The 27,399-nt window shown below is 39.7% G+C and overlaps 1 protein-coding gene across 1 annotated transcript; it reads right to left on the bottom strand.

Moving 5' to 3' along the window:
- Positions 1-719: 719 nt before the first annotated feature.
- On the bottom strand, positions 720-26,710 carry LOC124284559 (homeobox protein MSX-1-like). Its single transcript, XM_046720646.1, has 2 exons — positions 25,917-26,710; positions 720-1,762 (listed from the first exon to the last, which is right to left on the bottom strand). Exons 1-2 carry the CDS (start codon positions 26,467-26,469, stop codon positions 1,329-1,331), a joined length of 987 nt encoding a protein of 328 aa, XP_046576602.1. The 5' UTR covers positions 26,470-26,710; the 3' UTR covers positions 720-1,328.
- Positions 26,711-27,399: the final 689 nt, after the last annotated feature.

The raw sequence follows: 27,399 nt of genomic DNA, 5'->3' as shown, positions 1-27,399 counted from the left end.
ACAGATTTTATTAACCAGATGTCGGAGAGTGCGAATCACATGCGTATTTCGATATCGACAAGTAATTACAAGTTTTAGCATTGGCGGAGGTCCCTTGAACAGATGCTATCATTTAAAGCTGATATCCAACAAGTCAAAGACAATTAATTCTGCCTGATAGATCATATTTTGCTTGATTGTTTCTTAACGACACATCCCAGATCGTTCAACAGTCGTAATTATCACGGTGATTTATTTACATTTCGAAAGTACGTAAGTTGATCTTGTCTTGATAACGTGTGTGGACAGATTTTGTCTTGGCGGATTATTAATAATGGGCGAAGCGATGCAACCCCATGCGCCTGCTTATCCCCTACATCCACCATCAGTTTGTCACACAATGACATTGACAAGGCCGTGAGTCAATTTACACAATATAAATTGATATGTTTTATTTTGTACAATATTTGCATCTGTGGCATAAATATTTGCATCTCCCTCCCCCTCCCTCCCTCCCTCCCTCTCTCTCTCTCTCTCTCTCTCTCTCTCTCTCTCTCTCTCTCTCTCTCTCTCTCTCTCTCTCTCTCTCTCTCTCTCTCTCTCTCTCTATTCTCTCTCTCTCTCTCTCTCTCTCTCTCTATTAGAAAGTGATTCTCTCTCTCTCAGACTCCACTTTCGGCGACATGCCAAATATGGATTCATCTCTCTCTCATAACAGAATAAAGTGTACAACGCACGAATCGCTGGTCGGTATTTTATTTACAATAAAAGTTTGTGTACAAAAACAAGATTCAATCATTTCTCATATTAGAAAGTGATTGTTTTGAAGACAGACTCCACTTTTCGGCGACATGCCAAATATGGATTCATGTAATAAATTAGTATCGGTCCGCCTGTCCAGTCAGTCTTTTGTCGTGGTGAGACTGTGGGCACCGTATCGGGATCCAGTCCAGAGTTCATGGCACGAAATATATCTTAAATGAATTGGGAAAACCACCACAGGGGAAATTAAATTCAAAGATAACTTCCCCTTAAAAGCACTTGTTTTTAACCAGAGCACTGAACCAAACAGATTAAAGGTTTATAACAATTTCCTGCTATTTAGTATTTTAACAAAAAACACCAACTGAACTAGAATTAAACATGGAGAATCATTCTGCGCTAATTCTGGTCAATACGAATACAGGCTTGTGTCCGTCATGGTCACGAAGACATAGCTGGTGGTCAAATATTGCAGAATATCTCAGGAACCGATCGATGGAGGGGGTCTTTAACATATTTCAAAGTGATTGTGCAAAAGGTACAAATAATAATTCTTTATAACTGAGTGTGGGTATTCTGCGCTTGTGTCAGTGGGGATACAGCGACAGTCCTGAGGATCCGGGGAAAAGTCCAAATCCGGAAAAAGTCCCCGGATGTAAGAAATGCGCTCTTAAATGATGTCCATATAAGGAAGCTGACGAGGCAGTGGACGATGGTATTGCTATTCCAAATGTCGGTGGCAACATTGGCTTTGCTGCCATTCGAAGTTTTTCCAACTCCGCCTCTTGGAGTCGTTTTGCTTTTGCACGTCTGTTCTGGAACCAGATTTTGACTTGAGTTTCCGTCAGATTCAGGGACGCTGAAAATTCGGCCCTCTCCGCAATGGACAGATACTGTTTTTCACGGAACTTCCGCTCCAGAGCTAACAGCTGGGACGTAGTAAAAGGTGTTCTCGGCTTCCGGTTTGGTTTGTGCTTGCGCAATGTGCATTTCGTAGGGGCCTGGATCCGCGGTGGGGTACCTGTAAAAATTAACACACATTAAGGAACACGTCCATTGTCAAATACATTGAGACGTTTAATCGGTAACTTTGTATTTGGAATATTGATTAATAATTGAAAGCTGAATTTTTTGCACCACTTTTCACATGTATGCTATGTAATACTTGTTTAATTTTCGACCTAAGTACACAGCAGGTATTCTTTTAATGACAGACCAGTGTAGTCCCATGGCGTTTTCAGATTTGGAGTGAAAGCACAATTTACTTTTCTTATGTACGTTCCCCTTTCAAACGGACTTAAACCTCTAAATGGCAAACGGATCTAATATGCCATAGGTTTAACACAACACAAAATTAATACACATAATTATTTTGAAAATAGTATTATTATGAATATGATCACAATTACGTATCTACACGTATCTACATGTGAATGTGCATTCTTCAATGCATATCGATAAATACACACCGGGAACAGTTTCCGACTAAATCATTTTGTACTTTTTGCATGTTGTATGTTTGGATTAACTTAATTTTCGAGTCTATCACTTACTTTCAAGATAACGTTTTTAGTGATCAAATAATGTGCATTACACAAACCACAGACCAACTACACAAATGTATCAAAAATCACAATTTAACAAGCAAAACAAGGCTCAGTAATACTCCCAACAGTGACTCCCCACTTCAGCTGAACAAAAATGTATAATAATTATTCTTGAAAAAATACAGTACATGTATTTGTATAACAATTACAATTACACTTTGCACAGCTCCTCTCCTATACACAAAGAAGCCATTACCCAAATCTGAAAAACAGTCACTAAATGACTATAAGGTTATTGGTTGAACAAATTTGATGAGGGATTTTTTCCCGAGTTTAAAAGATGTAATTTCTGACAATTTTCTAATCGTTTAATATACATATAGATTATAACTTTGCAGTACACTTCTCCTTTTGATATGGAGGGTGATCCCCAAATTTGAAAACAATCCATTCGTATGTGCTGGTTAATGGCTGAACAAAATTTCCCTTGAGTTTTTGAAAGTTCCAAATGTGTAAAAGAAGGTGGTCCCTAAATTTGAAAAGAATCCAACCACTGGTTTTCAAGTTGTTGGTTAAAAAGTACTGTCTTCGGACAGACGGAATTCCTTGGTATACTAGTAACTAGCTTCCCCGACCGTTTTAGATCGGGGTTGTATTTTTGTGTTTTGTTCGGGTTCAGGCCTGTTTCGCATGGCATTGGTAGTTCTGTTTCTTAAATAGTGTAATACATGATATTTTACAGTTTCGATCGGATTAACATTTCACGGGTATTCAGCTCGACTTTGACCTTTAACCTCGCTATGCTGTTAGTCTTAGGCATCTTCTCTACCCATATCCTCCGATATTGTTCTCTCTTATCGTTCCTGTGTCGGCTTATCAAACACGCGAATTTATTTTGTCTAGACATCTGTTATTTTATCACCCGACGTGTTGTGTTACCATGGAAACAATTACATTATCGTATTTACCTATCAACAAGTCATTCTTAACTACATTAACTAAACATGTATTACGGCTTCAGTCGATCGGCGTGCATTCTTTCAAAATCAACAACGAAAGTTGCGTGACACCTGTTTCGCTAATGACTGACAGCATGTAAATATCAAAAATCCATTTCACTTGTAAGTATATTGCCATGAACAGACGAGAAGTGAAGCCAGCATTATCGTTGTGATTAGTCAATGTTACAATCGTGTTTTCACAATCATCTTTTGTTTAAATGACATTTAACACTTTAAAGTTCATGGCTCACGAGAACACGATGGATATTCGAGGAAAAAATAAGCATCTATCACTCAATAAATAATATTATTTTAAAGAATATTTTTCACATCAATATGTTGTGTGTGTAATTTTTATTCATCAATGCTTTGAATAACTTCATCAAAATCTCTTTATGAACAATTTAAACAAACTGTTGACAATGGTTAGAAAACATCTGTGGCGTACCATCCATATTTTGTCAATATTGACACGTAATCAATACTCAAATTATTGACATTGGAAACGGTATGTAATTTGAAAGCGAATGGTTGACTGGCTTTAAATTATTCTGCCACGTTTTCAAGCTTTAAGCAACAAGTCAAATTGTCGGTAAATATTTAAATATACTTCTTTGAGTAAAGAATAAACATGTCGTTATCCAGAAACCACACTGCGTAGATCATGCACAAATACTGTATAATGATATACACTACACTCTTTCTTTACTGCCTCATATTAATTAAAAATATATGTTTTTATAACTCTGGTTAACTTGCACTAAATAAGGTATAAAGTACCAAGTTAACTTGTGACACATGCACTATCATGTGAAATAACAACAACGTATTGGTTTTAATTTAGAGATTTTACTCTATCGGAAAATGTCTGACGTTTCAGTTAATTGTACTCTTTGTGTTTGAACCTAAATTCAACTTAACGTGATTCATAGACAATCTTTGACTGCAAAATGTATTAAGGTTTTTCTAAAGCCTTTTCTAAACAATTTAAATTTCCAAATTTTTGGTATTTTGTGCATTTTGTTCTTTTAATTATTTTACGAAAATACATTTTTCCCACATATCAATTTAAATCAAACTCTTTTCATAATATAATTAATGCAGTTGTGAAGAACTCGTTAAAATCATTTCCATAATCATAATGCAAGGGTTATTTCGTGAAAGCCCGCAGACCCATATTGCCGAGGTGGAGCACGCGTACCTATAACGACAAACGTTATTTTTGGCGGCATATTCAATAATCGCCTTTTATCAAGCAAACTGCTCGTAGTGTGATGTGCTCGGATAAGTTAGTATAAAAGTGTTCTGCAGTTTGTAATCCCACGTAATCTAAGCCACCAACACTGTCACAATCTTCAGTACGGATTAACGTACGTCATTTGTAAACACACTTCACCCAATAACTTGATAAACATCTGCTAATGCGTTTTTAATTGTTTGATGAAGATGTATTTGTATTATTTAAGAAATATTCACAATTACCTAATGAGAGGGTATAGTAAGCCGCTCCACAACAACATTGCCGATATATAATATTCAATAAGATCGTTGTGGATGTATTGTTGATTTGTCAGTTTGCAAGGACTATCAGACATGTGTACGTGTTTTTTATATAGTAAGACATTCTGTGACAAAACGTCATATATCGTTTTCTGCGCGGTATTGGTACTGACAACACGTTACGTAACAGCACAGAGCATCCCTGCACATCTGATTGAGTGCTGAAATGTACACCGGAGCTATCCTGAAATCGACAAGGTGGCCATGTGTTGCGGTGCTTTTAACATCGCTGACAGTGATATGAGCATCAGTCTAAGTGCCCCAGTCTTGTTACACACAAGTAAATAGGAATTAATGTGTATTCATTAGACAGAGAATGGGCGAATTAGCCGATAATGAACACAGGCCATTTGACAAGGACATTTGTTTTGACTGGCGGGAGAAACAGATGTAAATATCACAATACCGTAGTTACCCTTGGAAACCGCATTTCTGTAATTACAACACCACACATACACAAAACATTGAAAACACAAACATTTCTACACCATTCTAAAGATATACCTTCAGTAGGAATTATTTATGTTTTAACATCTAGATAACCCAGATTCCATTATAAATTCTGAAAATACAAACGTTGAAATTATGAAAACTGTTGTCTGTTGTCAGTGGTAGTGTCCGTTCACAAGGTGACAGTTCTCCAAGAATCGTATAGTGTAAACTATGTCCATCATATGCCCTGAAAGTTGAACCCTTTAATATCCAAAGGTGCTTCGCGTAATCAGAAACAGTGCGGTATCAATCCCTGCAACAGTCAACCCTTCCCTCCAAAAAGAAACAGTGCGGTATCAATCCCTACTACTGTCAACCCTTCCCTCCCAACAGAAACAGTCCGATATCAAACCCTGCTACAGTCAACCCTTCCCTCCCAACAGAAACAGTGCGGTATCAATCCCTGCAACAGTCAACCCTTCCCTCCCAACAGAAACAGTGCGGTATCAATCCCTGCTACTGTCAACCCTTCCCTCCCAACAGAAACAGTGCGGTGTGAATCCCTGCTACTGTCAACCCTTCCCTCCCAACAGAAACAGTGCTGTATCAATCCCTGCTACTGTCAACCCTTCCCTGCAAACAGAAACAGTACGATATCAATCCCTGCAACAGTCAACCCCTCCCTCCAAACAGAAACAGTGCGGTATGAATCCCTGCTACTGTCAACCCTTCCCTCCAAAAAGAAACAGTGCGGTATCAATCCCTGCTACTGTCAACCCTTCCCTCCCAACAGAAACAGTCCGATATCAAACCCTGCTACAGTCAACCCTTCCCTCCCAACAGAAACAGTGCGGTATCAATCCCTGCAACAGTCAACCCTTCCCTCCCAACAGAAACAGTGCGGTATCAATCCCCTGCTACTGTCCTCCCAACAGAAACAGTGCGGTATCAATCCCTGCTTCCCTCCCAACAGAAACAGTGCGGTATCAATCAGTCAGCCCTTCCCTCCCAGCAGAAACCCTGCTACAGTCAACCCTTCCCTCCCAACAGAAACAGTGCGGTATGAATCCCTGCAACAGTCAACCCTTCCCTCCCAACAGAAACAGTGCGGTATCAATCCCTGCTACTGTCAACCCTTCCCTCCCAAAAGAAACAGTGCGGTATCAATCCCTGCAACAGTCAACAACCCCCTCCCAACAGAAACAGTGCGGTATCAATCCCTGCAACAGTCAACCCGTCCCTCCCAACAGAAACAGTGCGATATCAAACCCTGCAACAGTCAACCCTTCCCTCCCAACAGAAACAGTGCGGTATCAATCCCTGCTACTGTCAACCCTTCCCTCCCAACAGAAACAGTGCGGTATGAATCCCTTCCCTCCCAACAGAAACAGTGCGGTATCAAACCCATTGTCAACCCTTCCCTCCCAACAGAAACAGTGCGGTATCCTGCAACAGTCAACCCTTCCTCCCACAGAAACAGTCCCAATAGCGGTATCAATCCCTGCTACAGTCAACCCTTCCCTCCCAACAGAAACAGTGCGGTATCAATCCCTGCTACTGTCAACCCTTTCCTCCCAACAGAAACAGTGCGGTATGAATTCCTGCTACAGTCAACCCTTCTCTCCCAACAGAAACAGTGTGGTATCAATCCCTGCTACTGTCAACCCTTCCCTCCCAACAGAAACAGTGCGGTATCAATCCCTGCTACTGTCAACCCTTCCCTCCCAACAGAAACAGTGCGGTATCAATCCCTGCTACTGTCAACCCTTCCCTCCCAACAGAAACAGTGCGGTATGAATCCCTGCAGTCAACAGTCAACCCTTCCCTCCCTCCAACAGAAACAGTGCGGTATCAATCCCTGCTACAGTCAACCCTTTCCTCCCAACAGAAACAGTGCGGTATAGCCCTTCCCTCCCAACAGAAACAGTGCAAACCCTTCCTCCCAACAGAAACAGTCGGTATCAATCCCTGCTACAGTTCTCTTCCAACAGAAACAGTGCGGTATCAATCCCCCAGTCAACCCCCAACAGAAACAGTGCGGTATCAATCCCTGTAACAGTCAACCCTTCCCTCCCAACAGAAACAGTGCGGTATCAATCCCCCAACAGAAACAGTGCAGTCAATCCCCTTCCCTCCCAACAGAAACAGTGCGGTATCAAATCCCTGCCCTGCAGTACAGTCAACCCTTCCCTCCCAACAGAAACAGTGCGGTATCAATCCCTGCTACTGTCAACCCTTCCCTCCCAACAGAAACAGTGCGGTATCAATCCCTGCAGTACCCTTCCCTCCCAACAGAAACAGTGCGGTATCAATCCCTGCTACAGTCAACCCTTTCCCTCCCAACAGAAACAGTGCGGTATCAATCCCTGCTACAGTCAACCCTTCTCTCCCAACAGAAACAGTGCGGTATGATTCCCTGCTACAGTCAACCTTTCCCTCCCAACAGAAACAGTGCGGTATCAATCCCTGCTACTGTCAACCCTTCTCTCCCAACAGAAACAGTGCGGTATCAATCCCTGCTACTGTCAACCCTTCCCTCCCAACAGAAACAGTGCGGTATCAATCCCTACTACAGTCAACCTTTCCCTCCCAACAGAAACAGTGCGGTATCAGACCCTGCTACAGTCAACCCTTCCCCCCCAACAGAAACAGTGCGGTATCAAACCCTGCTACAGTCAACCCTTCCCTCCCAACAGAAACAGTGCGGTATCAAACCCTGCTACAGTCAACCCTTCCCTCCCAACAGAAACAGTGCGGTATGAATCCCTGCTACAGTCAAGGTCTTCTCCCTGCACATACTGCGGTGATTAAAGTCTCGTTAACAGACTGATTGCTCCTTCAATGCAGGATTAAGAAGTCAGCCCTTCCCTGACTGGCCATTACTAGCATTAACTCAGATGTTTCACAGTCTAACTCTGTCGTGGGAATACGTGTTTGATTGGAATAATTGTGTTTTACATATTCTCTTAAAATAATTCTTATTTATTTTCCACCTTGCGTACAAACCTTCAGCCACTTTCCTTAAATAACAGTATGTTTGCCGATCTCCTCTTATGACACCCGATTATATCGTCAACTCGGTTATCGCGATGAAACTATTCCTCTTTAAATGACATTTAGTAGCCACGTGGTTGGAATAGGTACTCACTGACACATTTATTTACTTAGAAAATTATGAAGCAAATGATTGGATCGTATGGTAATTACTACTTAAAGCGACCTTTTGACTGCATGTTTAAACGCCAGATCTTCCCAGTAACATCGAATGGGATTATAGGTGACGGCCTTGCCATGGCAGGGGATGCCTTTATCCGCAGTTATTCATTCCTATCAACGTCTTCAGAACTTCTTGTAATAATTTAAGAGGGTACTTTGGCAGACTTTGGTAAATTACGGCCGCAGAGCTACAGATAACTTTTTGGGTCATTGAGTAATGTACTCCCTTGTCTTCATCTCAGTGGGTATCCTAATTTTCCTTTGAGTAACCAAATAAATTGTACTCACCTCACTCAAACTCAATTGGGTATTTTGCCGTTTTCCATTAATTTTAAAAATATAATAAAGTTTACATGTTAGTGTTTTGATTTACATTTGATCTGTAATATGGGAAGCGATAAGAAAGACTGCAAGTTGTCAAGTTCATGGCCTGAAATGGAACCTCTCACTATACTTCAGTTACGCAAGCTAAGATTTGACATGTTTGTGTGTACGCATGTAAGATCACATTTATTGAGTATTTACAAAACTTCAAGCGTACTTGTACGCAATAGGAATTGAGTTTTCACATAAATATTTGCGTAATTTACGCATCTTATCTGTACCTCTGTTACGGGCCATTCATCCACGTTACATGTTTTAGCATGTTCAACCACCAAGGCTATTCCTTGCCACACTCTATATAGTATGCTACACTCAATACATGAGTAGTTTGTCTACGAACGTTCAGTGGCGGCTACAGAACTGATATTATTTGTTTTGTTCGACATCAGTTAGTTACTTGCAACTTTTATGTAGAATGTAGTTGTCTTCCTATAAACAAATGGGTGTAACAATCCTATGCTGTACCGATCCCATCTGCATTTGAATTGTATTGAATTACTTCATTTTAGATATATAATGGAAGCCGTGATCTTCGACTCCTGGTGTACCTCGTCCACCTAAACATAGTGCCTTTGTGACGTCACAGCAACAAATGAAACTGCGTTAAAAATGCAGTGGAAATACGATAACCAGTTGAGTTTAACTACTTAAGACCATCTCGTCACACAGGACTCATTTTGGAGTACTTAGTAATTGATGAACATTAAAACAGTTTTCTACCTGGCGTCACATTACAACATTTAAAGCAATGTTCTACATGACGTCACAATACATTATTATTCGTGTGCAGGGGTGTAGTTGTCGTACATTGTAGTCCTATGCGTAATAGACCTATTGCTAGTTGGTCACGCCGAGGAAATATTACAAGAAAATTGGAATATTATTCACGTCATCCTTCCTTAAACTTGCATGACTTCTGTCTAAGGAGGAGATTAAAAGACTTCACGGCTTGTGAAATCCGTTCAAATACTTCAATTGCTCTAAATAATAAATGAATACTTTCGTAAGCCAAGCGGAAAACAAGAAGTAGAGAAAGTTTCATAATGTGCACAGGACGCCACGGCCGACAGTGTCCCCCACCGTCGTGGTTAGCGACCGAATCTGGATACGGACGCTTTGTTCCAGTGACGAGACCATTAACTTTTGAATTTGTCATTAATCAATAAAAGTCACTGTATTGGAAACTTGCTTTAGTATTCATTCGAAACTTAACATCTAGACACTAAAAACGTTTTAATTGCAGTTGCATTATATTTCACACAGCTGGGTGGATCTATCGCTCGTGCAATCTGTGATAAGATTTAAGAAAAACCTTCAATTGTATGCATGAATATGTCATCAACATTAATATTATGAATTGCCATAGGAACATAAATACTTTTATGGCTTGTGATAGACTCAAATAGCCCTTTCCTGTGATTGGGGTGAATAGCATCATTTGATGTTGGCTTCATAAGGAGGCTTCAAGGTATCTCAGGAAAGATGGCTTCATGAAACATTTTTCACCTTACAAAAACACGAACATTTGACGTTTGCGATTTGTATAGTAACATGTGTTGTGTGTCTTCCCGAATTATCATAAAATACATATGAATATATAACACATATTAATTCCTCGTGGCTGCGTCTAGAATGCTTTCATTATGCCATAACTCCGGGAGACGGGCCTCATACAGATTTATTCTACAGATAGATTTTTAAATTATTAACAAATGTAAATTAACCCTACGTTTCTTCAAACATCTTAAATAACTGACACATGGTTCTAAAAGATGAAAGGGACTTTCATGTTCAAGAATTCTAACCTGCCTTAATAATATAGCTCCCTTTCTGCTCGCCCGTCAGTGGTGCGTATGTTCTAGTCGCATCTTGATGTCTGTCTGTCATCATCTGACGGTAACATCATTATACTGTGGGAATAGTAGGCTGGTCCATAGTAGGCTGGTCCAGAGGGGGCTTATTATAATGTGGGAATAGTAGGCTGGTCCAGAGGGGGCTTATTATACTGTGGGAATAGTAGGCTGGTCCAGAGGGGGCTTATTATAATGTGGGAATAGTAGGCTGGTCCAGAGGGGGCTTATTATAATGTGGGAATAGTAGGCTGGTCCAGAGGGGGCTTATTATAATGTGGGAATAGTAGGCTGGTCCAGAGGGGGCTTATTATACTGTGGGAATAGTAGGCTGGTCCATAGTAGGCTGGTCCAGAGGGGGCTTATTATACTGTGGGAATAGTAGGCTGGTCCAGAGGGGGCTTATTATACTGTGGGAATAGTAGGCTGGTCCAGAGGGGGCTTATTATACTGTGGGAATAGTAGGCTGGTCCAGAGGGGGCTTATTATAATGTGGGAATAGTAGGCTGGTCCAGAGGGGGCTTATCATAATGTGGGAATAGTAGGCTGGTCCAGAGGGGGCTTATTATAATGCGGGAATAGAAGGCTGGTCCAGAGGGGGCTTATCATAATGTGGGAATAGTAGGCTGGTCCATAGTAGGCTGGTCCAGAGGGGGCTTATTATACTGTGGGAATAGTAGGCTGGTCCAGAGGGGGCTTATTATACTGTGGGAATAGTAGGCTGGTCCATAGTAGGCTGGTCCAGAGGGGGCTTATTATACTGTGGGAATAGTAGGCTGGTCCAGAGGGGGCTTATTATACTGTGGGAATAGTAGGCTGGTCGAGAGGGGGCTTATTATACTGTGGGAATAGTAGGCTGGTCCAGAGGGGCTTATTATACTGTGGGAATAGAAGGCTGGTCCAGAGGGGGCTTATTATACTGTGGGAATAGTAGGCTGGTCCAGAGGGGGCTTATTATAATGTGGGAATAGTAGGCTGGTCCAGAGGGGGCTTATTATACTGTGGGAATAGTAGGCTGGTCGAAAGGGGGCTTATTATACTGTGGGAATAGTAGGCTGGTCCAGAGGGGGCTTATTATACTGTGGGAATAGAAGGCTGGTCCAGAGGGGCTTATTATACTGTGGGAATAGTAGGCTGGTCCAGAGGGGCTTATTATACTGTGTGGGAATAGTAGGCTGGTCCAGAGGGGCTTATTATAATGTGGGAATAGTAGGCTGGTCAGAGGGGGCTTATTATAATGTGGGAATAGAAGGCTGGTCCAGAGGGGCTTATCATAATGTGGGAATAGTAGGCTGGTCCAGAGGGGGCTTATTATAATGTGGGAATAGAAGGCTGGTCCAGAGGGGGCTTATCATAATGTGGGAATAGTAGGCTGGTCCAGAGGGGGCTTATTATAATGTGGGAATAGTAGGCTGGTCCAGAGGGGGCTTATTATACTGTGGGAATAGAAGGCTGGTCCAGAGGGGGCTTATTATAATGTGGGAATAGAAGGCTGGTCCAGAGGGGGCTTATTATAATGTGGGAATAGAAGGCTGGTCCAGAGGGGGCTTATTATAATGTGGGAATAGAAGGCTGGTCCAGAGGGGGCTTATTATACTGTGGGAATAGAAGGCTGGTCCAGAGGGGGCTTATTATAATGTGGGAATAGAAGGCTGGTCCAGAGGGGGCTTATCATAATGTGGGAATAGTAGGCTGGTCCAGAGGGGGCTTTTAGCGGTGTAACAAATAGCAGTGTAGGACAAAAATGGTGGATAAGGGCAGATAACCCACCAAAAATAGATTCGTTTCCATACAATTCCATAGTGTCTTTTAGTATATAACAGCGTAATTTTCTTAAACAAAATCCTTCTGCACTTTCTTCTATCTTCTAATAGAATCCAAAACAATTTTACGATCTAATACATCATGACTGTAATTATGTAACCGCAAAACATAACGAGACCCGTTCTTGTCTATTTCTGCAGACAAATGTAAAATTGAAACAATTTGTCTTTAAATTCAATGACGCATTTCATATGATCTTCGGTTGGCCTTTTTCGATGATTTTATATAGGATCCACTGGCATGATAAAAAGTACGAAACTCACCATAAATGTGAAACCTTATCGTGGAAATGATTCTTATAATTTGTGAAATTTAGAGTGGGGTTTGGGAGGGATTGCGATTTAAATTTGAAATTTAGTGAGAGAGTCTAGCCCAACACTCTACAATCGGCGCCTCATGTGAGAACTAAATCCCAGAGTAAGTGTTGCTGCCAGTCGTATTGCGCACGTCATTCAACGTCCCACCCCATCATCCCCAGTGTGTAGCAAGATGTTGATCAAGAACCTAAATATACCGGCAAAAGAAACACATTTTAGCAAAAGAAGCCGACAAATCGCCACAGAGCATAACACCTATGTTACCTGTCAACGCTAAGTCAAACAGCAACACTCAAGAGCGCGCACAAGGGGAATAACTCCGTAAATCACTCGGCTGCCAAAGACTAGAAACATTCGGTGAATTTCTCAGTGTGTGGTGCCCACGTCTTTCCCTCTCGAGAGCCTATTAGTCTAATTGCAGAAGACGATAAGAAAATTCTCGCAGAATGCCTGCACAGTTAGCACTAGAATGACTTCAAAATAAAATCCAAATGATATATCTATTAAATTACACAACGTATCGAATTGGAATTTCGCAAATTTGGTTGACGTCTGATTCAAAAGCGACAAATGGTCTCGATGACATAAGTGCCCCTTACGACGTCAACAATTAGCCAATCAGAACTAACCTATGTCTGTCAGCGCCATCTGGGAGATAAACATACTGGCAGGATGAACACAATTACCCTAACGACTTCCTATCGGAAACGTTAACAATCGCTACTTTAACGAACATACGTTTGTTTCCGGCATGTGCTTTAAAAAATAACAGCAATGTCAATGTAAATAGGCTTGGCTTAGAGCATTATCTTAATTTGCTATTTTCTTGATATGTCCTCAACACCATCAGTCAATTGTACACCGGATACTGCATTTCATTAAAGGGACATAATTCATTTCTAGGAAGGCCTCGTTAATAACAGTGGCCAAAACATTTCAATAATCATAAGAAATATCGATGGCAGAGAACCTGAACTTGACTACATAACGAGGGTGCATGTATGAATGAGTATCTCATAGTAGTCTGTCTAAAAACAGTTGCAATGTCTTTTGTAATGAACGCGAAATAGTCGGTACTGTACAGAATATACCAAACAGTGACGGTTCGAGAATGCTGCTAGACGTGAAACAAACATCCGTACAACTCAGTGTTAAATGCTTTCAGTTTTATCATAGACCATAACAATAGATTATATGGTCTCTGGTTCTGTCGATGAGAGTGCGTGCGTGCGTGCGTGCGTGCGTGCGTGCGTGCTTGCGTGAAAACCAACTACAGAGTGTTCTCGTTGTTTTTAGACTTCTTTAACCCACACGTATGTACATTTTGTGACCTCGACCTTTTTCGGTGGAATCTTTGACAGGTACAAACATAAGAAGTGATAATTTCCAAACGGCAGTACCCCTTTAACGCCACCAACTGCTACAACATACCAACATCTGGCATCGGCAACATTAAATTCTCACGTGATCCACATCGTTGTATTATCAAATATACACGTTATATCAGCAATATCAAAAACTAATTACTTCTCGTGCGCAACCTTTGGGTAGAACCCAAGTTAAGAGATCATTTGTCATAAAAAGCCCCAAGTTTTATAGGGTATTCCTTAATTTGTAGCCATCACTTAAAAATGCAATTTAGTGTTTCCGGTTTCAAAGTGCAAAAAGCTGTAAACAAATTGTGATAAGATACCAGCAATTTGAAACGAAATTATCAGTGCCGCGAAGATAATTTATGGTGGCAAATAGGCTAGGGATAGTTTGATAATTTACCACACACATTTGGGCTGAAATTATCAAATGTATTAATGCCAGAAGTTAAGATTCTTTACGTCATAAAGTTTATAGAATGTCACGTGACCTGGATCAAAAGACCTAGAAAGGTATCACAAAGATAACCAATATGTGAAAAAAATTATTCTGTCAATGATTTGTTCCTTTGAGAAGTTAAATTCAACTTTCATATTTCACCAGGCGAAGATGTACACATTGCTCTTATTGCCCCGTATCTGTTAGCAATTTGAATATATTACTCCACGTGACATGCCGTTTTACAACCATTAACATTATCTTTGTGGTGAGGTCTTTTAAGTTTTGAATCACATCTTAAAGACATATGTGTGTGAGTGTATGTGCATGCGTGTGTGTGTCTACACATAGCGATTATCACCCGGCCATGCTCTCTCCACGCCAACACCCGGCCGTGCTTTCGAGATCTACATGCCAACATCCCGCCGTGCATTCTACACGCCAGCATCTAGCCATTCTTTATCCACGCCAACACCCGGCCGTGCTCTCTACACTCCAACATCCGGCCATGCTCTCTATATGCAAACATCCTGCCATGCTCTCTACACGCCAACATCCGACCATGCTCTCTACACGCCAAAATCCGGCCATGCTCTCTACACATCAACAACCGACCATGCTCTCTACACTCCTACATCCGGCCATGCTCTCTACACGCCAACACCCGGCCATGCTCTCTCCGCGCCAACATCCGGTCATGCTCTCTACACTCCAACATCCGGCCATGCTCTCTATATGCAAACATCCTGCCATGCTCTCTACACGCCAACATCCGACCATGCTCTCTACACGCCAACATCTAGCCATGCTCTCTCCACGCCAACACCCGGCCATGGTCTCTACACTCCAACATCCGGCCGTGCTCTCTACACGCCAACACCCGACCATGCTCCTCCACGCCAACATCCGGAAATAGTCATTTGGTCCTTCTAGCCGCTGCATCTGCGAGTGATGATACTTTATGTTATGTAACATCATATCTGTGATAAGGCGATTTGAACATTGTTTCTCACTTGACAGATACATCTGTACTAATAATCTTCATATGAGATTTGCATACTGCAAATATACCGAATATGCAGTGTTTCATTCATGTAAAATTGTTGAATGAATACTCTGTCTGTTACCGGAGGTAAAGAAAGTAGTTCCATCATATTGGTTACACAACGGGGTAGTAAAAGAGCAAGGGTTTGAGAGAAACAGATATAACAAGACGATTTTAACAGGTGCCATCGAGAAGGTGTTTGTTTCAATTATGGTGAGAACAGGTCCGCAAAAGTATAGAAGTATTTCAGATAAATGTTTTGACAGCAAGGAGACATATATCTGATAATTGTAAACCTAAGAATTCTGGCGCGATATCCCAACGCTGAAGAGTGGCAAGACTAGGCTGGAACTGGAAGTTGAAAGATTCTGGCAATGTTTCCCGGACCCAGCCGTTTTTGTCTGACCCGCATTAGTGAGTGAGTGAGTGAGTATGGTTTTACGCCGCTTTTAGCAATATTCCAGCAATATCACGGCGGGGGACACCAGAAATGGGCTTAACACATTGTGCCCATGTAGGGAATCGAACCCGGGCCTTCGGCGTGACGAGCCAACGCTTTAACCACTAGGCTACCCCACCGCCCCTTGACCCGCATTAAGTGCCCCTGACAAGATTGTATTAGTGAGGAAACATAAGACATTCTCTAAGACCTGGTGATGTCTTGGAATATAATGTAACATTTGTCCAATCTTACATGGTATAAATATGTCATCATCGCATGATGCTTGTATGTATCTTATTTAAACATACATCATCATCATTCAACTTTAATCAAACACGCAAAGAATTATTAATATGACTGATACAATGGGATCATGAACCATATAATTACATATCGGTATGGGATTGAGGAACTGAAAGTCTTGGTTGATCCAGCAGCAAGCAGATGCCCCACTTACACAGCGCAATGCACCATCTTTCTCATTGTTTCTCCTTTTTAATTGTTGTGTTAATTAGTAATGTATATTTTGTTGTCGGTCACGGAGTCACGGGATTCCAGTAACTGCTGATGCGAATTATGACCGGTCGGCAATCTCACGTTGGAGTGGTTTGAATCGACCTGTTCACTGATGACACGTGTATATGTCGTTAACAAGAGTTTTCTAGCACTTCTGGGGTCGACCACTTCATTCATTACGTCTCGGTGAGTTCTCTGCTTACGTCTCGGTGAGTTCTCTGCTTACCGCTAATGTCGCCGACTGATCAATAATTTATGCACACATAGAAACCGTGTTTAAACAAACCAATTGCGGTAGAATTTTAAATCTAATTCGAGTGCAAAATTAATGTGACTTATTGCAGCCAAGAATGTGGATGAGGTGTGCAAGTGCTATCGATCGTCAGGAAGCCACGCCGGCGAAGAAGACGCAAATAACGACGGAGACAAAATGGAACCTTGTCTATTAACCAATTATCACAGAAGGCACTTATGCGAGAATTACCGAACATTACTTGGCAGAATAAATTAATTATTTACTATGGAGAATTCATGAGAGTCTTAAATGATGGATTTGTAATGGCTAACATGACAGCTGATGAACCATACCGTCATGCCACCGCTCTCGTGTGGGATGTGGTAATTGAACAATTACTTCTTTTAGAAACAATGGTATCACAAGTAAAAGGAGATTTTACTGACAACGATGACACACCTAAACTTTATATTCTCCACGTCTTGATGGACCTCAGTCTGCTATACATGTGCATCTTAATTTGAACTTACAGGAACTGGTTATACAGAACGTTCAGATTTATTCCGTAGTTTGCGGGGGGGATATTTATAAACTTTTCAGGGTCCCAATATCAAATGAAAAGTATACATTCATAAATGATATGCTTACTGAATAAAACACTGGGCAAGGTTCAAGGAAAATATATTTTTAAACCCACTAATGGTGTGCAGGATAACATTTTAATATAAGTGATTAAAAAACATGAACAAAACTCCGATTAAAAATACTAAATACTTTTGTAAATATTTTCTGAACTGTGTAATGCAACGAAACAAAACATTAATATTTTTATCGTTGATAATTGGTCCATGCATGGCTTCAATATGAATAATCTACACTTGCATTTAACTTTTTTCATAACCTATTGTTTGTCTTGAAATCAATTTCATCCAATTGATCCTTTGCTAATGCAATTATTCTGGATGTTTTAAAGTCCCGCACATCGACATTACAATCTATTATCCACGTCGTTCAGATCGATATCGCTAACAAGCATGGACAATTTTGAAATAATTTGAAATCAACAGGGTGTGAAGAGTGTTCGCTACAGCTTTCGAATTGATTTGAGCTTTCAAACAAAATCCATGAAATTTAAATGTATAGATACAGTAGCAATGTAGGCGTGTAGAACCCAATTTCTATATGAAATATGAAGTCTGGACATGGATTTTAACTTCTTTATTCTCACAATACACTTGTAGTATTTTCTGTATGGTAGGGCTTAACACTATAACAAACATATATCTATTATATCCAGCTTATGGCATAATTAATAGCAACTATGTATTAGCTGAAAATAATAACTGATTCAGAGAAAATTGAAAAAAAATATTCGCTCCAAAACTGGTCAATCAAAATTACATTTATAGGAGGAAACAGTGTTACCTAAAATATATATTCCCTCCTGAAAATGTCGTTGCCAGCATAGCTCTAATCTTACACCCTGTGCTAAACCACGCATGTTCTTCCCCCGGCTTTGCTGAATGAAACTTCATACATCTTCAGGCGAATTTCCTCAAACCAATACGCATTTCAACAATATAATTTATAACTTCTCTAATCAAAAGTATTGATTTCATTGCCGAAGAATTAATATATTTCACAGAACTGATACAATGCTGACGGTTGGAGTTAATGGATTGTATGTTCATACAGGCCTACGCTGTACACTCCGTCAGAGTACATGAATACAGAAAACAATACTAGTACACTGATTGTTCTACAACAGCCTTGGCGTTTACCACGTGTCTCGCGTACACGAGAGTGTGTTTGCTTTATTATAACCGGGTGATCAAGTACGTGAAACAAGTCCTAGTTTCCCCCAAATTATATATTATATGCTTGATTGCAAAGTCAAATCTCATTTAGTTAATTGGTGCAATTAATATTTGAAAACAGTCTTTCTGACTTGTGTGTGAGTGTACGATCGCAAGCGTCAAATACTAGAAACTTACAAAAAATCATTTATTTGTTGGGTAATCAAATATTCAGCTGACAACCTGAGAAATTAATGGGCAATTATATTTTTCTCCTGAACACAAGCTATGGTGTAATGAAGACCAATTAGATGTATTGGAGTCGTCGGTAATCTAGAATGTAATCAATATCAACTCCTAAATACATAACACGGAATAAGCACAGCCTTGGCTTTAGCCGTCGTATACATTGATTGACAGGTGCAATACATTACCCCAGCCTGGCACCTCGCACTGGAAGAATGTTGAAATATCCCAATAAATGTTTTAAACTGCTGAAGTTACATACTCTCTTTATAAGTATAGTACTATGTTATGAAACCTATCCTTCCATGAATGTGACATTGAGATTTCTATTAACACTTATAGTTCCGTTTCACACTGATTTCATTAAGAGTTCTTCCTATTTTGATATCACACCAGTGACACGTGAGAGATGTAAGACCACCAGTATTAAAATATTTATAAAATGTGAACTGTTGAACATATATTTGAAAATATAACCCTATTTATTCCATGATTTTTTTAACACATATGTAACTCATCAGAAGGAAACGTTGAGCCAATTTTATGACATATTTTTACGTGTAATCATCTATATCATGTTCAAACAAATGCAGAGGAATTCTTATTTCTTTAATACTAGAATGTATGTTATATGAAACCATCAACATACAGCACAAATGTCAGGAAATATCTTATATCATATTTTCATACTGTTTTACTGATATATCGTGTCGCTTATGCCATCTAGTATTCAGAGAGTAACATTACTCTGCTATGTAAAGACACATATGCCCGTATATGTCATACTTAGTTGTGTGTATATCCCTGTATGACAGACTTAGTTGAGTGTAGAACTCTGTATGTGTCATACTTAGTTGTGTGTATATCTCTGTATGACAGACTTAGTTGTGTGTATATCTCTGTATGTGTCATACCTAGTTGTGTGTATATATCTGTATATGTCAGACTTAGTTGTGTGTAGAACTCTGTATGTGGCATACTTAGTTGTGTGTATATCTCTGTATGACAAACTTCGTTATGTGTATATCACTGTATGACAGAGTTAGTTGTGTGTAGATCTCTGTACGACAGACCTAGTTGAGTGTATATATCTGTATGTGTCAGACTTAGTTGTGTGTATAACTCTCTATATGCCATACTTACTTGTGTGTATATCTCTGTATGACAGACTTCGTTATGTGTATATCACTGTATGACAGAGTTAGTTGTGTGTATATCACTGTATGACAGACTTAGTTGTATGTATAACTCTGTATGTGTCATACTTAGTTGTGTGTATATCACTGTATGACAGACTTAGTTGTATGTAGATCTCTGTACGACAGACTTAGTTGAGTGTACATATCCGTATGTGTCAGACTTAGTTGTGTGTAGAACTCTGTATATGCCATACTTACTTGTGTGTATATCTCTGTATGACAGACTTCGTTGTGTGTATATCACTGTATGACAGTTAGTTGTGTGTTTCTATCTACATGAGAGACTTCCTTGTGTGTATTTCTCTGTATATGTCATACTTAGTTGCGTGTATATCTCTGTATGACAGACTTAGTTGTGTGTATATCACTGTATGACAGACTTAGTTGTGTGTATATATCTGTATAAGTCAGACTTAGTTGTGTGTATATCTCTGTATATGTCATACTTACTTGTGTGTATATCTCTGTATTTGTCATGCTTAGTTGTGTGTATATCTCTGTATAAGTCATGCTTAGTTGTGTGTATATCTCTGTATAAGTCATGCTTAGTTGTGTGTATATCTCTGTATATGTCAGACTTAGCTATGTGTATATCTCTGAAAATGGCATACTTAGTGATAAGTATATCTTTGTATGTCATAACTAGTTGTGTGTATATCTCTGTATGACAGACTTAGTTGTGTGCATAGCTCTGTATATGTCAGACTTAGTTGTGTGTATATTTCTGTATATGTCAGACTTAGTTGTGTGTATATATCTGTATGACAGACTTAGTTGTGTGTATATTTCTGTATATGTCATACTTAGTTGTGTGTATATCTCTGTATATGTCATACGTAGTCGTGTGTATATTTCTGTATGACAGACTTAGTTGGGTGTATATCTCTGTATATGTCAGACTTAGTTGTGTGTATATCTCTGTATATGTCAGACTTAGTTGTGTGTATATTTCTGTATATGTCAGACTTAGTTGTGTGTATATCTCTGTATATATCATACGCAGTTGTGTGTATATTTCTGTATGACAGACTTAGTTGTGTGTATATCTCTGTATATGTCAGACTAAGCTGTGGGTATATCTCTGTATGACAGAGTTAGTTGTGTGTATCTCTGTATGACAGACTTAGTTGTGTGTATATTTCTGTATATGTCAGACTTAGTTGTGTGTATATCTCTGTATATGTCATACTTAGTTGTGTGTATATTTCTGTTTGACAGACTTAGTTGTGTGTATATCTCTGTATATGTCAGACTTAGTTGTGTGTATATATCTGTATATGTCAGACTTAGTTGTGTGTATATTTCTGTATATGTCAGACTTAGTAGTGTGTATATCTCTGTATGTGTCAGACTTAGTTGAGTATATCTCTGTGTCAAATTTAGTTGTGTGTATGCCTCTGTATATGTTCTACCTAGTTACATGTATATCTCTGTATATGGTATACTTAGTGTGTATACCACTGTGTCTGTATATAGTGTTATCCTTTATTAAAGATGTCTAGATATACTTGATAACTAAGATTCTGCTGGGGTCAAATTAAAGTATGTTTTCAGGTATCAGCTGTCTACATGAGTGTCGTCCTTGGCGCCCTAGTTCTCCCCACGCTCTGTTCCAATATTGGTACATGTATCTATTGATCCATGTCAGTGATAATGTGGCTCAGTGACAACATATGTGGGTTTTTCAAGAACATTAAACATTATTTCTGATAATTAGTCACATGATGGCGACACGACCCTGATATATTGCACTGCAGTTGATTCATATCGGGCGCGGTTGCTCGGAATCAAATGGAACCATGCTGGTAAAGCGCCATGTTAACGGAAGACTGCCTGCATCAAAGCCGGGCCTATAGTCAACGTACAAAGCACTGCACGTGTGTACCCAAGGCTCAGTAGACCCTCGTCCAACCTGTTTAAACATATTGCACTTTTACGATACGCTACTGGAAAATCTATGTGCCACAATGCATCCTACCAAGGCCATGAAACATGTGTTTACCTTACTTTTGCAAATCATTGTTATGATTTGCATTGAAATGTTTCATGTTCATAAAGTTCATCTTCGCATGAAATTAGATTGATGTGTTCTATTTTTTGGTTGCGACAGCATGGCCTATGCCTCCAAAAGAATGATCTGTTTCCGGGATCATTTGACCGTTAAATATAACACCTGTTGTGACGGTTATTGTGATCGCTAATTTTTCAATTCAAGGTCCTCTGATGTAATGAATGGCATATCGACCCAAACACCTACTCGGGCTGCCATACAGACACACACGCACATTTACCGAACACATACACACTTTCTCTTCAACACACTTTCACACAACACACACAGCTACTCCTGGGTACATGAGTACATACAACCAGACACAATGGTGCATATATACACATGCATACATGCATTCAGGCACACAAAGACATTTATACACATGCATCCAGACACATACGCACATATACATATATATACACATGCACACATGCATCCAGACACACGCATATATACATATATACATATGCATACATGCATTCAGACACACACAAAATATACATATATACACATGCATACAGACACACACGCACATATACATATATACACATGCATACATGCATTCAGACACACAAAGACATTTATACACATGCATCCAGACACACACGCACATATACATATATTTATACATGCATACATGCATTCAGACACACAATGACATGTATGCGTATGCAACAATATACACACGCTGTATATACACGTTCATGCATATAAACACACGACATGCATACACACATGCATCCAGACACACACGCACATATATACATAAATGCATACAGACACAGCCAAGCGCATGACACAGACATACAGACATACGGACACAGGTACATACATTGATACAGACATACAGTCAGACATACGTCTTTCTCACAGTCCCTAAACCATATCATGAAATCTCACAAGCATCCCTTGTCAATTAAATGAAGTTTCTGATTTCTGTCACAATTATGTTTTCAGCGATTAAATGTAAGTCTACAGTACAGTCTGTATCTCTCATATATATGACGTACTCGATGATTTCAGAAGAGAACAACGATGTTTTCATTTGTTTAGACGTCACTCACGGTGAAGTCGGTGTGTCTCATGATAACAATACAGGCATGGGTGGAGTTGCTATATACACCATGACTTCAGCTGTACCCGAATCATTGCTGCACCGCCATAACCACCAACATGTACCAGATCGATTCTTGTATCTGGCCTCTTCATATCAGTGTTGTTACTCATTCAGCATAACACATACTGTGTTTTATGTTGCAGAGTAATGTCCAACACCACTTCCTGTTCACTGTTACGGCATAGTCGTTGTTTAGAGCCATTCACCGCATTCATTATGTACAGTGAATACACGTGTGATGAATAGTCATATATGTATAATCACTGATGTAGTATATTCAGTTACTGTATTAGCTGTATAAGTATATTCACAACCATAGTATACTGAAGACAATGTATATTTATTTGTATATTTGTTGATTTCAAACAATATATATTTTCACTTGTTTTTATTGTTATAATATTTTCACTATTTAGCAGTTTCGATACTTATGTGATAGTATATTCATAGCACGCCATATTGGCTTTTCCACAAAGTATACTCTCCAGAATATCCACTGGTATATTTCACATTGCACATAGCTGTGGTATATTCTGAACTGTAGTATATCAACGATGGTGCATATATACTAAAATACTATTCACTTTAATTCAATGTTTGTGTACTTAAAGATATACACGTATGTAGCACACTTGTATCGCTGTTCGTGCATAAATGCATGCACGCCATGAGTTTCGTTTATGCTCGACTCACCTTCAGTGCTATGTTATTTGATGTGTCACGAGATTCACCAGAGTCTATAAGTATTTCTTGGATGATATGAACATATTAAATCGAGAGAGGTTTTTGTACTTAGCGTATGATTAATCGCGTTTTACTTCCTGAATTTCAAAAGTCTTTTCACATGACGTCATAGCGCATTTAAGTTTATTGTTCAAGTCGGACATAAAACGCAAATTAGTGTGCATTCAAAATACAACATTTGAAAGGTGAGCATTGGTTGTTTTGCTGCTTGGGTGATTTTACTGAACACATCAAAAGCTTTGCATCAAAAATGTCTTTAAGTTTAAAAGATAGTTAAAGTTTTATGTGCATTTTATCTTAATACAATATGTAATAAATTCAACATTACATTCACACTTGAATGCTAACAGCGTGTATCTGAACATTATAAATACAGTCATTTTATGGACTTAAATTATGAAGTCTAAAAGTTTATCAAAACAATTATGGTTTTCATTAGAGTGGCATGTCATAGTTTATTGGGCGTTTTCATGTAAACCTACAGACAAATTTTCAGGCAGTTAAATCTGTAATTGTCCCATCGTCCCTTTTGTTAAGACATGCCCATTAAATCCAAACAAAATATCATGTGAACTCTGTTTTAACTTTTAGGATATTATCAGATGGGTACTTAGGTTATCTTTATTGAAGCTAAACTTTTTATCAAACAAAATGTATAATGTCTCATTCCCTTTGACAAACCTAAAAGGCAATCAAAGCTTAATGTTGCACCGTCAAGCAACGCAACTGAACCGATAGAAAGGTAGAGTGCCCGTCTCTCTCAATTATATGCTCCAGTTTAATATTGCCTCCTTCGCTTTTCGGGAGGGCAATTCTGGATAAATTAAAATCTGCAAGGGGTGAAGAGCATTTTACGTTACATCCTTTAAAATCGGAAAAATTGCGGAAAGGATGTAATGGGCTGGTTTCATTTCTGGAGTAGCAGTAACTGAATCACGACTAACCGAACACTTTGTGAGACATATAACTGCATGTACATAATATATTCCGAAAGAGTTTCATTTTATAGTGAAAATAATTTTTAGGAATTTGTGAAAATGGACAGGATATACTGTCATTGGTACATATAATCATCATCGTTATATTATTTTTAATGGTGTTTTTATTCCTTCATTGTTATTAGTTGTTGTTGTTGTTGTTGTTGTTGTTGTTGATACAATTGCTGTTGTCTTATATATATGTATGTATATATATGTAGCAATATATTTATTAGCTTACTCACATTTACAAACAGCCAGATGCTATTAGTTTGCAAATTAAAAAAGTCATGTTATTGATCCCAGTGTCAGAGGTAAAGCCACATTGTAATGGTCAATAACTGACTCTAAACAGAACACTTTCAAAACAAACTCAGAACAAATTTTCAATTTGGCGTCGTTTGTATCTGTTAAAGTATATTATTGCGAGGTACACTTGAAACAGGTGCCCGAGTTCGTGATACAATCGGCTGGAGATGAAAGGCGCTGACTGAAATCTACATTTGCCGATGGGAAATGTGCACCGACAGTCTTCAAGAAACTATGGAGCAGTATGTTTTTAATGGCACATTTCTGAATAATGGCATGTATATTTTAGTGTGTTTGGGTTTGACAGAGGCAGCTTAAGGAGTTTTTAATACTTAATTGTGTGTCTTCACCTTTTCACAAACGTGTTAGTCGCTGTTTATGAAAATCTGTCAAAAATATATCGTTGCTTTCATAACTTCTAAGAACGTAAAACGAAGAAGGAAAACATTTAAAAACAAAGAATGTTGTGTAAAATATTATCAAAAAGCCGTCAGTTTAAATGTTTAAACTGTGCAATGCATCCAATATCATAGAGAAATAAACCATTTCTACTTACTAGTTGGAGTGGGTATCCCGGGGGCGAGGGGCAGCCAGGAGTGTGGGGAACGACAGGACACGCCCCACTTGGTCTCCCCGAGACGTTGGCCGTATGGGACCGGATAAGAGTTCGTTGCCAATGGGGATTTCTGACTTGATTTCCCAAGAATATCAGCCACACTGAATGACGAGTGGGCGACATGCGACGACGGAGATGAAACTGACGATGATGGTGAACACGGCGGTGACGCACATGATGACGCAGAGTCGTCTTCACACACGACGTCATGATCTGCGTCGTCTGCACCATTACATGTGTCGTCTGCTCGCTTCACGCGATTGTCTGATATGATAGATTCTACACTGAATGATAGTCTTTCCTTTGGACCAGAAGTGTTAGTCATATTGTCAGAGCTCGAACTGGACTTCGGAGGACATTTGACCAGTTCAGTTTCTCTTTCTTCGACAACAGGTGAACTTTCAGGTGAAGATGTCGGTTTCGTAAAAGCTGAATGGGAACTTGTTTTAAAACTCGTTGTTGGTGATCGGGAACGACTCTGCTGTACCTCCATATTGAACAAGAAATGTGAACATCACACCCGACCCCGTTCACTGAGACTTGACTGTAAACACGACATTTTCCATCACTAAATCGTCTGCTCGTTCACTGACAATATATTCCTCAAGACTTGTGTTAGCGGAAGTGACGTACTATTACTCCGTGCGAGAGGGGCAGACGCCGGTACAGATTGTCCAATCAAATTTGCTGCCTGTGAAATTGACAAGAGTCAGGGATCGCCAAATGCCACGTGACTCTGTTTACACTGTGAGCTTGACGGGGAATTAGCTGAGCATGATATGATGGGAGGGGGAGGGCAGGGGAACTTCGGGTTGAAACGGAGGGGGATTTGGACAGGGAGACGAGAGACTGGCGGATAATGAGAGATAGCAGTGGTGCACAAGCGTCGTTGTGTTCGGGGTAAAATACCAGCTGAACAAAACGTATTCAATGATGTGAGGACAACTGTAGATGATTGGTTCAGAAACCATTGCAGTCAGACAAACCAAGCGAAAAATCGCTCAGCGGCGTACCTGAACACAGAAACTCCCTCTCGCGACGTGAAATCCTTAAATATTGCTGCATATACCTGAAGCGATTTCCCCAGATTTATGCAAATCTTCCATCGTGCTGCGCTGTTGAGGATTCCAGACCAAGTCCACTTAAACCCCCCTCACGAGCTACCTAGGGTGTTATGGAGGGGGCTTCTCTGTAATCGCGTTTATATTCTAATGACGAGTTGAACTCGGCTGGGTGTAACTTTATTAATGTTGAAGACAAATGGACGGAGGTGTTGAAGTCGGTATTTTCTATACATCTCATGTCGCCACATATTATAGCGAGTCTCTCATGCATTAAATATGGGGCATTTTATTAAGATGGCGAAGTCCAAACTTCACTATGAAGATACATCAGACTGTCATTATGTGTACAGCTTTGGTGA

Source organism: Haliotis rubra, unplaced genomic scaffold, assembly GCF_003918875.1.
Source record: "Haliotis rubra isolate DU_JTF1 unplaced genomic scaffold, ASM391887v1 Scf339, whole genome shotgun sequence".
NCBI lineage: Eukaryota > Metazoa > Mollusca > Gastropoda > Lepetellida > Haliotidae > Haliotis > Haliotis rubra.
Note: the sequence above shows the minus strand (reverse complement) of the source record. Positions and strands in the feature narration are given on the sequence as shown.

What these genes read in the sequence shown, in the direction of transcription:
- LOC124284559 (XM_046720646.1), bottom strand. Translation starts at nt 26,469, where the DNA reads ATGGAGGTACAGCAGAGTCGTTCCCGATCACCAACAACGAGTTTTAAA. An exon ending in CGGGATACCCACTCCAACTA is followed by an intron (nt 1,763 to 25,916) that starts GTAAGTAGAAAT and finishes TAATTTTTACAG; the next exon opens with GTACCCCACCGCGGATCCAG.